This window comes from Halyomorpha halys, unplaced genomic scaffold (assembly GCF_000696795.3).
Source record: "Halyomorpha halys isolate HHAL.00 unplaced genomic scaffold, Hhal_1.1 Scaffold450.1, whole genome shotgun sequence".
Classification (NCBI taxonomy): domain Eukaryota; kingdom Metazoa; phylum Arthropoda; class Insecta; order Hemiptera; family Pentatomidae; genus Halyomorpha; species Halyomorpha halys.
This window is the reverse complement of record NW_027111919.1, coordinates 541,036-558,468: the sequence shown is the minus strand read 5'-3', so window position 1 is coordinate 558,468 and position 17,433 is coordinate 541,036. Positions and strand designations below refer to the sequence as shown.

At 27.6% G+C, this 17,433-nt stretch overlaps 1 protein-coding gene across 10 annotated transcripts in view; it reads right to left on the bottom strand.

The window, feature by feature from the left end:
- The window catches only part of LOC106682909 (CAP-Gly domain-containing linker protein 1), a 457,329-nt gene that overhangs the window by 2,516 nt on the left and 437,380 nt on the right, over positions 1-17,433 (bottom strand). For 9 of the 10 annotated variants that reach the window (XR_010844045.1, XM_067049830.1, XM_067049832.1 and 6 more), the window contains 9 exons: positions 13,952-14,112; positions 12,532-12,613; positions 9,982-10,128; positions 8,577-8,632; positions 7,432-7,692; positions 7,121-7,344; positions 6,758-6,903; positions 6,046-6,160; positions 4,937-5,132 (listed from right to left, as the gene is read on the bottom strand). Coding sequence is in view for 9 of the 10 variants with exons in the window: in XM_067049830.1 (XP_066905931.1) it covers positions 4,937-5,132; positions 6,046-6,160; positions 6,758-6,903; positions 7,121-7,344; positions 7,432-7,692; positions 8,577-8,632; positions 9,982-10,128; positions 12,532-12,613; positions 13,952-14,112 (1,388 nt within the window). In the remaining variant the exon portion in view is untranslated. Of the gene's footprint in view, positions 1-2,573; positions 2,816-4,936; positions 5,133-6,045; positions 6,161-6,757; positions 6,904-7,120; positions 7,345-7,431; positions 7,693-8,576; positions 8,633-9,981; positions 10,129-12,531; positions 12,614-13,951; positions 14,113-17,433 lie in introns of those variants that run through there. The other variant, XM_067049833.1, reaches the window with a different exon arrangement.

Here is a 17,433-nt window from a genome sequence, read left to right as displayed (position 1 = left end):
GTTATAATAAATAAATTGATATGTGTTCTAACTATTTTACTAATCAAATGTAAATATTATTCTGGATTTTCTTTTAGGAGGTTTGATAAATTAATTTTTAGAAATTTTCAATTTGCAAAAATTAATTGCAGTTTTACATTGTAGGATTAAGGTGCGTGTGTATGGGATAATTGTCCCGAAACGTTGTACAACTATTAAGAAAAATATAAAATAGTTTATATTCATCTTTGGAAGCTTTTTAACCTCAAACATTTATAGAAAGTAAATGTTATTATTCGTATTAAATATTGTCTAAAGAGATTACCTTGAATATTGAGACAGGCTAAGCATCTTTCTCATCATCATCATCAGAAGCAATGGCTGAACGGCAATGGATATGTGTTATTGTTTCAAAATTTTTAATTATCCTTCATTGTAAATAATTACAGTAATTGACCTGATTTGCATAGAGTTTTTGTTTAATGTCACCCCAAATGAAAAAATGCAATGGTTTCAGGTCCAGTGGAGGTAGCAGTAACACATATCTAATGCCATTCGGTTACTTCTGCTGTGGAAGAATTATGCCAAGTCTATTTTAATACTTATGGTAATCACTTTGAATAACATTTTAATATGAATGTTACTATTTACATTTATGATAATGTTAATAAAGTAGTTGGAACTCATATTAATTAATTCATTTTGTCAAATAATTCATGACAGTGAAAATCTTTAAATGAAAATATCTCCTAAACAAAGTGTTAATTTATATACATTCATGGAGAATTTATTTCTTGTTTTGTGATCCTTAATTCATATTTTCAGTTAGGATACTTAAGCTATATAATATAAGCTTAAGCTACAGAATCATATTTGCTATAAATTAGAAGCTAAAAACGTATAAATAAAATAAATGCAAACGGCCAAACCTTATTACTCAACCAAAACAGGTAGAGTAAAAAGGCTTTAAAATTTTTAACATAGTACTAAAACAAATGAAAATTTTACAAGTTTGGTTAGTAAGAGAGTTTAAGATATTCCAAATTAGTGATGTTCCGTCCTGGTAAAGCAGCAATTTTATGTTATTTAGTAGTCTATTTTGATTCTATTCTTTAGCAATAATGTCATTATTATACAATGTACCAATTAAACGGAGCCAGTAAATAAAAACAGTCTCAATTTTTTTAAAAAAAAAAGGATTTACTTATTCAAAAATTGATATGTAGCAAAAATTCAGGTAACATTATTTAAAATGTTTTAAAATATTTTCCACAACGTAGTTCTAAAAAGAAATACTTTAATAAATAAGGAAGTCTATTGTATTAATTATAAAATGTTTTAAACATGCTTTGTATTTACAAAAGAATAAAAGAAAATTTAAAATTGATACATTCCATGAATATAAAAGATTTCTTATAATCATGCAATAATGAATTAAATTGTTAATTTAATTCCAGTTAATAAAACATTCTAAAAAAAAAAATTAAATAAATAAAATAAAAGTCAATTATAGTCCAACTATATATAAAATGTACTATTCCTTTTTATAAAAAAATATTTGATAAAGAGAAAATTAAAATTTTTAAGTTTAAAGGAATTTTGTTATGAGTTAAAGAAAAAATATAACTTCAAAAATATTCAAAATAAATCTACAACACATAATGATCACATCAATTACTTTTTGGTTTTTATGTAAATTCGACGTATTAACAAAATTCCAAATACTCAATTGATCAAAAAAATTCTAATGTTCAAAGCTAAATTTTTATGATAATAACTGTATGAGACATTGTTAATTTGATGATAGATCATGCATCATAAGTCAGATAAAATATATTTATTTTTTAAATGATTTTTTATAATTTACACAATCTTTAAAAAGAAAAGAAATGCTGTTTATAATGATAAGAAAAGAAACATAGTTTATAACACTCATCATAATAAAGGGCCAAGAATTATAGTCTTGGATATACTTTTCCAAGACTAGAAGTAGAGCCTCAGAATAAATTATATCTGGGTTAACTTTATTCCAGCACTACCTTTATTATGAGATGAGTTTAGTTTGATTATTACGTAAAGATCCATTAATTGGTTTAAATATAAACATTTTCTAGACCAACCGGTCTCTATTCCGATATCTCTCAGACTACTCACAAACACCTAGTTAGTGCATGACTTAGCTGAATAGTAATGGCTGGATAGTGAAATATACAGACACACACCTCTCTTTTTATTAATATATACTGAATTTTACACTAAATGAATTTGAAAATATTGAAAATGACTGCTACTTGAACTTAAAATTTGATTTTTTAAGACTTTATGTAATAAAAAGTACCTACAAAGAAATAGATTAATGACCATACAAAAAGAATTAAACACTGTTATAAACATTGGTTTCTAATACAAACTTAACATGATTTAGAATCACAAAAAAAACCTTTAACATTTAAAAACTAATTTATCTTTTTTTCCATAATACATACAGTCGACCTTAGTTATAACACAGGCATACATGAAACCAACCATGAAGTACTCAGTATATAGTGAGGGAAGAAAACTGCGGATTGTTATCTAATAGAAACACAATCAAATATGTATATAATAAAAGCTTTTATTGATTTATTTTCTGTCGTCTAAGAAAATAAAATAAGGCAGCATATTGGTAGTTCTCTTCAAATTCAAACAAAAATTGCTTGAATTTTCATAGCACAAAATATTTAAAAAAGGAACTTCTGTGAGGATGTAGGATACTCTGAATAGGTTTCCGCAGACGATTTTGTTAAGAAATCAGAACATCCTTTATCCTGTCATGTAACATTTCATCACTGAAAACCTGCACATCGAGAGTGAATTAGGTGGTAACTTGCTTTTTAAATTTAGAAGACTAAGTATCTTTAAATGTTTTTATAATTAAGTGTGCAGTTATGTTAAAAACTATTATATGCGATTAACATATTTAATAACTAAGGACAAACTGTGCTGTGTCTATGGTCCTGTGTTGTTATAACGAGGGTCTACTGCATTTCAATATTTGTTAATCTTATTAATAAAATCATTTTTGTAAAAGATACATGATTATTTTTAATAATTATAATAAAAACAAACCATTATAATATCTAATGGACCAAAAAAGTTGTTTTTTGTAATTTCTTAGCAGATATATGTTTTGTTTATGTTCAGTATTCCGTGTATGAATTATATATTTTTTTGTTTTAGGTATTTTATACTTTTTCACAGTTGAACGATTAATACTTATTACTACTGGACAAAACATGAAACATGCAGAACAAATGCCTTGCATTAAGTAACATAGCATTCATTTAAAAGAGTAGAAACAGAAATTAGCTTATTACTGTTTGGTAATGAGAGAGAAAAAATGGGTTAGTAAAAGATAAACAGCTATTGGATTAGAAATGTAACAAGGAAAATAAATAAAATACACATAATATAAACAAGTATGCAAGAGATAAAAATAATAAAAAATGCACAAGATATTTTAAGTAATGAAACATATCAATGCAGTACTAACATAATTAATGAGAACATGGATTTCAAAAGAATTTTATTTTACAAAAACTCATTTTTGCTTAAAATATAAATTAAGAACTCGTCATTATGAACAAATAAATAATAGTTTAATTTGAAAGGTAGTGATTAAAAATAATTTTTAATATAAGTTAAAATCATGAAAATGTTTTTATTTAATTATGTTTGTATGGCATTGAAGGTATGACATTCGTAAAAGTCATGGAACAGACAAGACACTGGTACAAAATGGATGGTAGTCAATTTAAACAATACAAAAAACATTTTAAATTCAATACTGAAAAGACACAATTGAGAGAATCTATAACATCACGATAGTAATAGGCATTATGAAACATAAGGCAAAACATAGATGAGAAAAGTCTAAATAAGTAGAGTTTGCCAGTAGGGAAAAGGAAATCATCTAGTCTTTTTCTTTCTCTAATACCTTAAACTAAAACAATCTTGTCCTGGGATGAATATCATTTTCATTTTTTTGAATTTTTATAATTTCCTTACTCCTAGTAAGTTTTTTTTAAAAGTATTTTTTTATTTGAATTCTTATTAGTAAACATTTAAAATATAAAAATTGAAAGGAGCATGAGTGGAGGTAATAAAGAGGAAAAAAGTCTGATAGTCAACAATCTTCTTTCTCCCAACAATCTACCTGGCAATCTCAAGTTAGACAAATTCTATCATGTTAAAAAGTTCATGTATATATTGATAAATTATTTTTTCTTTACTGTTATTAATAAGTATTTTTTTGTGGATATTACTGACTGATGATCAACATCCAAACATATGTTATTCTTAATTGGTATTTTTATTTTAGTTTTCTAATAACTAACATTTCAAAAATTTTAAACTAACAGTTAAAAATAACTGGGATGGGTACCTTTTTATGGCTTGTTAAAAGCTTGAGGTAAGAGCCCTGGTTATTGAATTCATAAAAAATTCACATTAAATAGATTTTTATAAATTTTTTAAATGGTATTTTGAAAGATTATATCTTCATAACAATGATTGATAAAATGGTGGCCTACTATATGTTTAGGAGGACACTTCATGGGCGAGTGAATAAATCATCAATTTTTTTTTATATGAAATTATACAAACTTTGTTTACACCTTAGCCCCCCTCCACAAAAAAAAATTAACATATGAATGAAATCAAATTGGGTGCCACAGTAAACATGTCTTATGTTTAATCTTGATTTTAGGTTCAAAAACACAATAGTGCTATTTAACAGGAGATAATTAATTTTTAACCAAGAGGCAAGTTAAAAAACAACAAAAATTGTGAAATAGATGGTTACTGGGAATGGTGAAACAAATCCCACTAAATATCATGACCGATTCTATAACTAACTATTATTCAATCTGAACCTCAAAAATAACACTACTTCTTTTTAAATGGTGTCTCTTCTCACCTTAAGTGGAGATGTACCGAGGTGGGGCGTGTTAGGCGATCCAATACTCCTGGACCTTAGAGCCTTCCTTAGTATTCTAGAAGCCACGCACTCAGGAGGTTCTTCCATGTCCAGGACCCAAGATACAGAATCTGTCTTCTCAATGACTGATTTCACAGTAGGTGAGCCTGGTGGTGATTTTTCGCACATGCTTAGTCTGAAACGAGAAAAGTCAGCATAATAAAAAAAAATTCTTACAATTAAGAGATTTAGAATAGTTTCAAATAAGCACAAAATATAACATATATTATTTTGTTAATTACTTAAATAGAGAACTTGATCAGCATTGTTGTCCTAACTTGAACCTAAACCAGAAAAGATAAATATTAAACCAAGATATTTATGTACACAAATAGGGGCACAACAGAGGACTAACACTCATGAAATTAGTGTTTTAAGCTAAACAAAGTCTAGTAGAATTAATACTCGCGAGTATTTACAGAAGAATGGCACAAGTCCAATTAAATGATGAAGCTCGTCCTTATCTTCATCACATCAGTATACTTTTGCTTACAGTACAAATGGGATGACTGTAAAATGTGAATATAAAAGAACAAGTACTATGGAAACTAATAATGAATCTAAACCAATTAGTAAAGAAAAAAGAAACAAGAAAAAAAGAGAAAAAATAATTGCTTTCTATAATGACTTTGTTATTCTAAGAAATGTAAGCTAGAGCTATCACTTCTAGCAAAGAAAAATAAATAAACCTAAAAGAAAATAAAAAAAAATAAGGTAGAATACAAAGAACCACTGGAAAAGCTTTACAAAAATTTGGAATAACAAAAAAGACCAAATTGACAGTTTTAGAGGGCCGGACATGATGTTTATAGAAGCTAAAGAATTCAGGATCAAATTATGCATTCTCAACCACAGAGAGGGAAGTAATCATAAATCACCAACAGAAGCCTCAATCCGAGAAAAGGTAGCATCAGTTCTAATTGCTATGTAAACAAACTTAAATTTCAATTGACCTAAAAAAATACCTCTATGTTCTTTAGTAATTTTTATCATGTACCATTAAATAACATTAAAAAAAAAAAAAATTACAATTTGAAACAAGATATTACCTGCTAAGGTTGATATCCGCCTCACTGGCTGTTTTGTTCAACTCATAAGAGGACCTGTTAGATCTAGACTTTGAAGTTCTGTTTGGTGTTTTTTGGTTTTTGATTGAACTTGGACCTACAAGCAAAAAAAAATTAAATTGAATCAAAACATGAAAAAAATTCACAATTAATAACATGGATAGTAATATCATAAAAATATAAGGGGTTTCACAATTTTAAACTGTTGTTGTTCGCTGTCCCTGGCCCATCCTCACAATGTTCAAAAATTTATTGCAAAATAAATTTTCAAGACTTCTGAGTAAGTTATAATTCTAATATTTTTGAGTTTTGTTGTTTCTTAGTATCGAATGATTTGATTGTAACGATTTCCAGTTTTTTTGTCACTATGCTCTTCCTTCATAAGAATTGTGTATTGGTAATGTAATAATGGCAATGCATAGAAAAATTTGACCAATTAACAAAATTAAGTTATTGTAATGCACCTGCGTTTCAACAGGTATGGACTTGTATTGTTATTTTACAGAATGATGGATGTTATAAAGCCTAAAATTAGCAGTATTTATCAGTAGATTTTCCTATAGCGAAATCTTCTGAGGACTATAAAGATGATACAGTAAAAACTTTGTGAAGATAGGTTCCGAATTTTACGTGGTTACTGATTATAAACAAAATAAGGACTGCCTTTTTGAATAGCATGATATATTTTATTTACTTGAAATTCCAGCGAGAGCGTTAAACACAAGGCTGTTTTGTTTTAACTTCCATTGTAGTTCTTCATTCTGCAAAGATATCCTCTTCTTCTGAGTAGATTCCTTGGCAATCGTATCAGAAAGTATCTGTTTTTCTTGCTGCAGCTGCCTGAAAATTCAAGATATCTTTAATTTTTGCTAGACATGAGTTTAAATACAACTTTTTTTATTAGAATAACTGTTCATAGGTTATAAACTATTATTATCATGTCTAAATATTGTTATTATAATTTTTTTGTTTATGGAAAGCTCAAATGTTCTGTTCAAATACTTTTTATTTCTCAAATAATAAATAAATCACTAAGCATAAATAGTCGAACACTTACTTTTCAATCTCTTCCTTCCTTGCAATCTGGGCTTGAAGATCAGCTACCCTCGCAGTGAGCGTAGATACCCTCTGAACCACAGCAGGAAGTTGCTCGGCATCTCTCTTCCAGACCTGGCATTGCCTCCTTAGCTCTTGGAGCTCCGTGGACCTAAGCTCAAGTACACACTGCAGTGAGTCCACCTCAGCTTGAAGTGAGCTGCAGCTTGATGTCCTCTTGGAAAGCTAAAAATTTATCATTTATTACTAACTGAGTTTTATCACAATCAAAATAATGAGAATTAAATGGCATTAATATATAATCAAACATACCTTAGCTTTTGTTTCAGCATTCTGTGCAGAAATCTGCATACCTTCTTTAAGGTTTTCATAGCGACCTCGCATGTCTTCAACTTGCTGAAGAAGCTCAGCTTCCCTCACTTCAAAGTACCTTTGGGCTTCTTCATAAGTTTTTACTTTTCCTTCTAATTCCTCTAATTTTTTACACCTTTCCTGCAATGCTACTTTCTCGCTAATGTGAGCTTCTTCTGCATGTACCAACTGTTTCTCAAGATCCTTTGATAACCTCTTTTCCTAGAGACAGAAATCATTCAAACATTAAATTAGAATAAGAAAATTAATGTTAAGAGAAATTAAGAAACAACATTATTACTATTATATATTGAAAAAATGAAACTTCATTTTGCTTTTATATTGCCCATCAATATTCCAGCAAAATGTCGGATAGCAAAAAGTTTAATAAAATCCTCTTTTTTTAAACACTCTTTTTGGCAACCAGTGAATAAAATACCAAAAATAATATACAAATATTTTATTGTTACTTTTATCGTTATTTTGGTTGAAATAAAGAATATTAGAAAAAACATTGAAGTTGGTATAGCTTAATTCCATCGGTTTTTGGAGAAAGATGTCCCTCCTTTTTTTATTTTTTTTTTAAATATAAAATTCAGCATCATTTTTATCCTAGATCACTATTGGGATATAATCCATCTGAAAATATTTTTTAAAATTTCAAAATAAAAATTATTTTAAAATGAGCTGTGGCTTTCATCTTGTATTAATTTTGGCAGGTTTCAGAGGAACTCTATCAACATTAACTTGATGTTTATTATTCACATTCAAAGAACAGTTTCTCAAAATATTGCAACTATTAATATCATCAACTTATCACAAAAAAAATTGGAGAACAGATGAAGAAGATGTAACATATATATTCAATATAACACTCAAGATAACATTCAAGATGTAAAATGTTCAATAAGTGTCAGACTTTTCTAATGGCGTGCCATTTAAAGGGATCACACTTGCCTGGTTTTGCTGTCTTCCATTACAGTTGATAAGAAGACTGTAATTATTAAAAATAAATAAATCTATTATGCTTGTGCACCAAAAATGCACTTACCTCTACTTACCTTACTTAATAATAAAATATAAATAAAATAATGATTTCAGAATACCTTTAGTTCGAATTTCCTTTGCAATTCGTTCATCGATTGTTCGAAACTTCTCGTTACTAGAAAAAACAAAAATATGTATAATTTTTTTCTCATTTCAGAATAAACAGCTAAAATATGAGAAATTATTGATCAATAATTTTAAAAATACATATACATTTCTAAATTAATTAAAAATTTTATGTTTAATAAGATATCTTTAGGCATAAATTAAACAGGTTAGCATGCTAATCTACATGAATTTTTAGTAAATTTTGGACTATTCATCAAATTTTTTTTTTTATTATATTATTGAAATGTTTCCATCATTAGGATTGGAAGGCCATCTGGAGTCATTTTCAAAAATTTTCTTTGATAATTAATTATATTAAATTATAAATATCATATGAATGGTAAAATTCCAAAACCGAGCAATAAAATTTTTAATTTTATTTTAAAATAACAGTTTTGATTCTAATTATCAAAAAGTAAAAGAGTTTCTTCTCAAAACAGTTAAATATCATATTATTTAATGGTTTTTGGAAAAAATTCTTTAGCTCGTGATGTAGTAATAAAACGGTTAATATTCAAAATAAAAATTTGACAGTGAATTTGGCTGATTTTTGAATTCTATACCTTACACATCTTATTTCAAAATAGTGGAGTCTAATTACATTTTTTTTTTAATATCTAGTGACATTATCTAGTAGATAATTTTTTTAAATTACACACAAAATAATATAATAGATAATGATTATATAATAAAAATATTTTAAAACAGTACTATAACAGACCAGTCCTAGAAGTAGGTTACATCATGTAAATGAAAGGTAACTAAGTTTGACAAAAAATTGAACCATTTTTCTTTTACAACTTACATTTATCCATCTTCTCTTTGCATTTGTCATGCATTTTTTTGACTTCACATTTAGAAGAATTAATTATTCAAAATGAGAAGAGTTTTTGGAAGATGGGTTTATATGTAATACAAATATTTATTTTATTATATACTATTTTAGTAAAAAAAAATTTTTTATCGATCATGAGGGGATAATTGGTCTACTACTAGATAAATTTAGATTAAAATATTAAATATGGGCTCATATCCAATCCTGATACTGATATAGTGTACCTCAAATCATTATTGTTAAACTGAATTTTTCTAATATATTGTTAGTAATTGTTCATAAAACTAAATACTTTGATGAAGAGTAAAATGTTATGACTATTTTTATCAGACATAATTTTTTTAAAAAGATAAATTTTTTAAATTTAACACATAAAATAATATAATATATAATGGTTATATAATACAAATATTTTAAAACATTACTATAACAGACTAGTCCTAGAAGTAGGTTATATTTTGTAAATCAAATTAAATTAACAGTTTGACAAAAAATTGAATAATTTTTCTTTTACAACTTACATTTATCCATCTCCTCTTTGTATTTGTCATGCATTTCTTCAACTTCACAACGATGATTATTCTCAACATCTTCCAATTCCTTTTCTTTTTCTGACTTTTCGTAGATGTATTCTTCTTGTAATCGGTTGAAGCTTACTTTTAATTCCTCTGAAACGTTAATTTTCATTCAATAAAATTTCGGTATAACATTAAAAAATAAAAAGGAAATTTAGTATTAAACCAAGTACTAGGAGTTGAAGGAACAATTCAAGGATGTTTATGAAGATATTAATATAATGTCTATACCATTTCTAGCGACAGAGAAGAGGACCAGAGTTTTAAGAAACTCATAAAGCCACCAGAGAAACGAAGGAAACCACATTAGGTTCATCTTTTTCCCAAGAACTGTTAGAACCATTGGCACGACTTTTATTAAACAAATCTTATCAATACAAAAAACAAATGCCTGCATTGAAACTCAAAAACGGTGGTAATAGAAAAAAAAATACTCTAATCACCAATTGGTAATTCGCGATACTTTTTTTCACTATAACAATTGTTATGAGGTGAAAAGAAAATCTACATTAGTAAACAACGCGTAAAATAATTTTAATAAAATAAAATAAATTAGTTAAATTTATTAAATTGCCGAGTTTATAATTTAATTTTTATATAATTATAAAGTAGCTAAAACTTGTTAGGTTGGTAACAGTCGTCATTAGAAAGGTTACTAATGTTGCAATTTGAAAACAGTTAATTAAACATTTTATTCATAAAGTACATATGTTTCCATACTTTCTTCTGTATATTAGTTTAATAATAATAATAATGTATGTATTTTTATTTATTTTCAACAGTATTGAGTGATATTGAAATGGGAATAATAAATACTAGGAACTACGTTAAAAATATAACCGGCTACCTACAGCAATTTAAAATGATATCGATTAATTTGAACCAAATCGGTTTTTGTAAAGTAACAGGTTACATCAATACAACGTTATTTTAAAGTAACAAGTGTTAATAATGACAATACGATTGAGATTTTATAAATTCAAATAACTAACTAAAAAAATTAATAGTTATTACGAGTTAAGTTGTTTTAATTCCAATTTGAGTTGTTTAAATGTTATAAATAGAGACTCGATTTTTGTGCAGTTAAATACTCAAAACATGTATAAAACACCCAAATCCTATAATTATCATAAACTCAATTGTTTAATCTATAATATAATAAAATATTGAAAGCTTACCTAACCATATTTGAATCAAATTAAACTCGCTAAATACTCTCTACATTCATGCATACATTAAAAATTTAAAAAACCTAAAAAATTTTGGCCATAATTGAAGAACTACGAGAGGAAACTAATTGTATTTAGTGATTTTATATTCCTATTATGAAGGCTGGGATTAATTTTTTTTAAATTACATCAATTTTAGGTTTTTAATAACAAAAAAAAAAATAAAAATATCTTTTTTCCCTAAAATTTCTCATTGCGTGTTCTTTAATTTGGCTTTTTAATTGTCTCTTTACTTACGACGAATATAACATTAAACAAAAAATTAACTAGTGATAAGTCAATATAGAAACGCTTTAAAAAGTTTGATTAAAAATGCATAGGAATATTCATAGCGATCAGACCAATTTGTTTTTTATTTAAAATAATATATATACATATATATGTTTGAAAAACTCAGCAGCCACAACAAAGTCAGGCGTAAGAATAAAGGACTTGAAGTTGAGTGGGAATTTTTAGTTAAAACAAAAAAAAAAAAACTTAAGCTATCTATAACCAGATTATTCTGGATAGAGGTTTTTTCATAGTTACTCAAAACCACTAGTTAATACTATTCCAAGAATATTCGTCACTTGTGTTTACTATTTTTTTTTTTTTTTTTTTAAGGTTGAAACCGACTGTTTTATGTTAATAAATGCGTTACTTTACTCAAATTTGTCAATAATAAAATAAATAAATATTGGCATACAAAAATGAATATGTGTATAACAAGAAAAAATAGTTCAAGCATTAAATTTTATGAAATGATATAAAAATTTAGCTCAAGAGAGTAAAACGTTCAATTTACTGTGGAAAAACCTCAACATATGCAGCACTTTAAAAAATCTCCAAAACGTGCAATTTTGTACAAAATAAAATTAGTATTATTTGAATATCTTTTAAATGATTCAAATTTCGGCCGAGGGATGTGGAGCTAGGGAACACAAGAGGCGAGTTTACAAAATTTATTCTCAAGTAATGGAAATTTAACTAGTATGAGGCCATTGAACTCTTCTTATTCCGTTCAATTTTCTTCATATAGATTATGAACTTAGAACCGAATAAAATTTAATTTAAATACATACCAAATTTAATTATAGTTAACTCGCCACAACAATATGACACTTCGAATCTGAAGGGCGTTAAAAAAAATAAACCGTACAACTTTTCAAAATTTTTTTTTGTGGGCTAGTTAAAAGTTTTAAAATCCTAATTACAATAATCTATATCACATTTATTACTAAAAATATAGGAAACTTTACAATAGTAATATGCTGAAATTAGTACTTACCTAATTCCAACTGAGATCTTAACCATTTTGATTTGATTTTCTCTAAGTCTTTTCTAAGCTGCGGTGAACTAAAAGCATCCAACTAGAATAAAATATAAATAATCGATTTATAATTAATCGAGACAAAGAATGTTTGTAGTAATGTTCATAATATAAATATCATTAAAACTATTTAATTTCAAGGGTGAGTGGCACATTTGACTAAATTTACTTTATTTTTTGGGGGGTTAATTTATTCTATAAATAGATTTCGGTTACTTTGTAACAATCCTATTGCACTGAGAGTCTATAGGACAACCCTAGTGCAGAATGTAAACTATTGTTTTTGGGAAACTTCGAATAAAATTAAAATTTGATATATAAATTGTGTTTTTACTTTCGTGAGACTGGTTACTATTGTTTAAATAAATTAAATTGTATTCATTTTAAGTTTCGAAACACTCTTTGTTTATTTTACAGTCCAAAGTTTCGGCTAATTCGGCCATTCTCAATCTTAAATACAAATTTACATAAATTTCATTCAAAATTATATTATTTTGTCTCTCTTTACATTAATATTAAAACTTTTAATTGCAAATCAGTTCAACCTTATTATCACTTTCTTTAATGTGAATGTAAACTTGTATTTAAGGTTGTCCTTGAGAATGGCTGAAGTAGCCGAAACCTTGGACTTTAAAAGAAATAAAGAGTGTTTCGAGGGACTTAAATTGGATACAATTTAATTTATTCAAATAAAATCAAAATTTTTATTGTTACATACGCCACCATTACATCGTAACAGCGTGAGGCTATTCGCAACATCATCAATGTCAATACAATAACGATTTTTGAATAATGTTCAGTTTTTGCGAGCTGAAAATCGAAGTAAGTCGTTAGAGAATTAAATTTTCCACAATAATCTAAATAATCAATATAAAACATATCCATTACTTTTTTAAAACATTTATTCTAAGACCTATCACTATTTTACATTCCTACTAAAAAATTACTTTCAAATTTAGGTATTATAGTTTGAATTATGATATATGAAGAATATAATTTTGTGAAATTCAACAATATTCAACTTATTTCATTCACCAAGGCAGTAAATTATTTTTATAAATTTAAATTTTTACGGGTATAAACCATACTAGTATAGGTAGAGAAGTTATTCCTGGTCCTTATGGGCGCAGCCAGAAGGTTTGGAGACCTCGTTTGAACCTCCGTTGGAACTTGTTCCCTCCAGTCCACTTCTTCCCTACTTAGAGGCGTGTAAAAAGAAGAAGTAAGGATTAGACTAACCAGCATTGTTTGGAAAGGAGGCATGTCCTGGCCACGCCCATAAGGTCCATGAGTAACTTGACGAACTACTCCAAATACACTTTTGATAGGACTAGTTCCCCCACCACTACCACTACCAGTACTAGTAACTAATGCTTACATTGTAGACTAGGTGGTGGACGAGGACCGCAAGGGCTTGGGCTCCCTTGGCGGCGTGCTGCAGGGCAGCCGGGTCCGGCTGTGGCGACCTCAGCTGTGGGGGTCGCGTGGGGGCCTTGGGTTCGGCCAGGCATCTTGTAGCGCTACCCGATCGGTTCTGGTCTGCAACAACAACAATAAAATTTATTATATTTTATTGTAATCATAAAAAAACAAAACAATAGAAGCCATATTCCCTGCATGGTATGTACCGTTTTTATGAGTGTTCCAAGTGCAAAATATGCTAAAGAGTGGAAGAGGCATAATGCTGACATTTATAATACAGACTACAACAGCTAACAGCTAAGCTACCATGGTACAACAAAAACTACTTACTGATAACAATACTGGCACATGTGGGCAAGATAAGTATGACATATGACTAGAGTTACGCACTTTGTAAGTATTACAATTCAAAAATACATGTTAGTTCAGAATCCCTCAACATTACGATAAAATAAATGTCTAAAATTATAAAAAATCTGGGCATAAGCGTATTAAACATGCTGAAAGATAGTGGTAACCATTGGTTACTAACCAACACCAAACCCTTCCTTGTTGAATTGTGCGTATGATTATAAAAGTGGCATTAATCATCTTTAAAAGGATTAAAACGTTATGAGGTATGTGTGTACTTCTGGTTTTGTTTTTAAGAGAAAAAAAAAACTGGAGGTGCGAATAAAGTTGTCAAATCAATTAAAATAGAAAATAAATAAGTAAACGTTTATTCTATTTTCTAATGCACGTTAATTGCGGGTTTAAATTTTTATTTATTTTTTTTAATAATTATTTGAACTGTTTATTTATTTGTTATCAGCTGCCTCCAATATAGGAGTTGGAAAAATCAACAATCACACAAGAGATAAACCTAGCGGATCGATACGTCGAGAGATAAACAAGAAGATAAAACTGGGATCAGGCTAGACATTATTGACCAAGTAGGGGATGAGGATCTTCTTAGGGGAGGAACTGCCTAGATACGGTACCTTCCTCAACTCTTGAGGATTTAATCCTGGAAAACGCAAGAAGTCAAGTCCGAAGCCGAACGAAATGCAAGTTATAATTATAAATATAATAAAATTTTAAAAGAAAGATACAATTAACTTCGATATCTTGTTCAGTACCATTTTTTAGCAACACGTTCATTTAAGGATATATTAAATGGCATCCAGGCACAGCATAATCATGGAATAGAATTTCGCGTAATTGACAATCGGAGAAGGGTTAAGTATTCGCCGATTAACAACATTTTTTTTTATTCAACATTCAAAAATATCTGACATGTATCGCGGCGTTTGTTCCGAAATACAGTTTTTTTAAAAATTATTTTTCACCTTAATATTCTGCATCTGCAAAAAGACGTATTCACTTCATTTTCTGTTTTTTAAGGTAGAATAAAATAAAAAATATGCTCTACAGATTTTAATGACTAATGAAAAGTTATAAAAACATGCAATCCCTCCAAGTTATTCCGAAACAACGTTAAATACCACTTTTGAAAAGAGTTGCTCGGCCGAGTTCCCTAGGACTTGATTTTTCCTCCGCTGCTAGAATGCAAGGAACAGGATCCAATAATATGGCCTAGCGAATAAAAATTAAAAATAATGAGTTAAACATAAATTATCTAATTAACTTTGGCAGTTGAAAATTTAAATGAATTTTTGCCAATATTAATTTCCGAGAACACAGATGGACAAGGTCCATAATACCAAAACTTTGAAGGACTAATCATTCCAATTATAAATGAAATTACTTCTTTAATTTGGTGCTGACAAAATCCCATCATTCTCTGCTTTTTTTTTTCTATTTTTAAATAAAATGTACTATTTTATTTTGGATAAATTAATAATTGTACTTAATTCAAGTATTAATAGTTTTACATATTTTTCTTTTCTAATTTCAGAAAATCATTATCAAATTGCAATATTTTTTAAATTTAATTAATTTCTCCAAATGCTTTTAGAGTGTTTGAGACTAGATATTTTTGTAGTGTTTTAACGCATAATTCATTATTTATCATGGGTTTAAAATCTATTATTTTATTAACAGTAATAAGAAAATATATATACTACCTTAAATAACTTTTGAAACTTCAGTTTTTATGATCCTAGATAGATTAGAAATATTACGAAGCTAGAGAAAGACAAATTATGAACTTATGTTTTATTATACGACCTATACTTTTTTAAAAAAAATATATATAAATTATAATTTCCAAATCATGAAAAACTTCGGAGCGTTGAACTATGTCCTGTTCAGCATAATGTTCCCTGTTTTTTTTTTAAAAAACTATAAATTTTATTTATTAATAGTTATCTCTAATCATTATCAAAAATGAAACTAACAAATTGTATAAAATTGTAGATGTACTGTTTTTAGTAAAAGTTTTTGTCTTTCAGTCAATTACTATTTAAATTTTTTTTGTAATTATAAGTAATGCGCCATTCTAGGGATATCTCTTAAGAATTCTGGAAGTCAGAAAAAAATATATAGGTATCCTACAAAACGATGGTAGTGAAGAGATGTCTTTAGAATAAAATGTTTATTTTTAATAGTATTAAATTCGTATTGTGATTTTTTTGAATAACGAGGTATCTCAGTTTTATAGACGATCTATTACTTTATATAGGATAACTATGGTAAGTTTAATCGGATAACTTTAAACCTTGGTTTTGACAGTTGGAGAGAGAGAGAGAGAGTGGTCACTTTGGTATACATAATAAAATAACCAACTCGGCCAAAGTCAACAAGAACACCCTCAGAGTTGCGAAGGACGTAACAACTATATATAACTGCTCGGCAACTCAAGTCATTATTATTTAAATAAAATCAAAATGCAATACTTAATTCTGCAACAATATGGAAAATTATTTAAACAGTATTTAGTATTTAAAAATTTTAATATTATTTTTAAAATAAATCAATTGATTAATGATCCAAAAATAGAGAAGCATTTTTTTTTAGTATAGAGTACTCGAAATCAACTTTTCTAATTTACAAATTAAAAGACTCACTATATTAAAGTAATTTACTTTCTTTGGATTGTATCCAAGAGTAAAATTAAGATAGAAGGTTAGTTTCTAGAAGGCACTGACTGAATTAAAAACAGGTTAATCTTTTTTTTTTTTCTAAGTTTAGAAATCCACAGCTACTTTTTACTACTACTTTACTTTTTATTACTATTTATTATTATTAGTATACAATTTTTTATAATTAAATAAATTAATTTCACTAATCGCTATCGAATTAAAATATATATATTATTTTATGTTCGTTTCATCTTTCAATTTTATATATATTTATCAACATCAACTATTGCTATTAAATCAGTTTATATATTCTAGTATAGGTGCGATAATATTAGGAAGTTTTCTGAGAGGTCAGTCAGTATGCATAGGCAAACATCACCTTCGCTGTAGATTACCTCATATTATATTAAAAAAA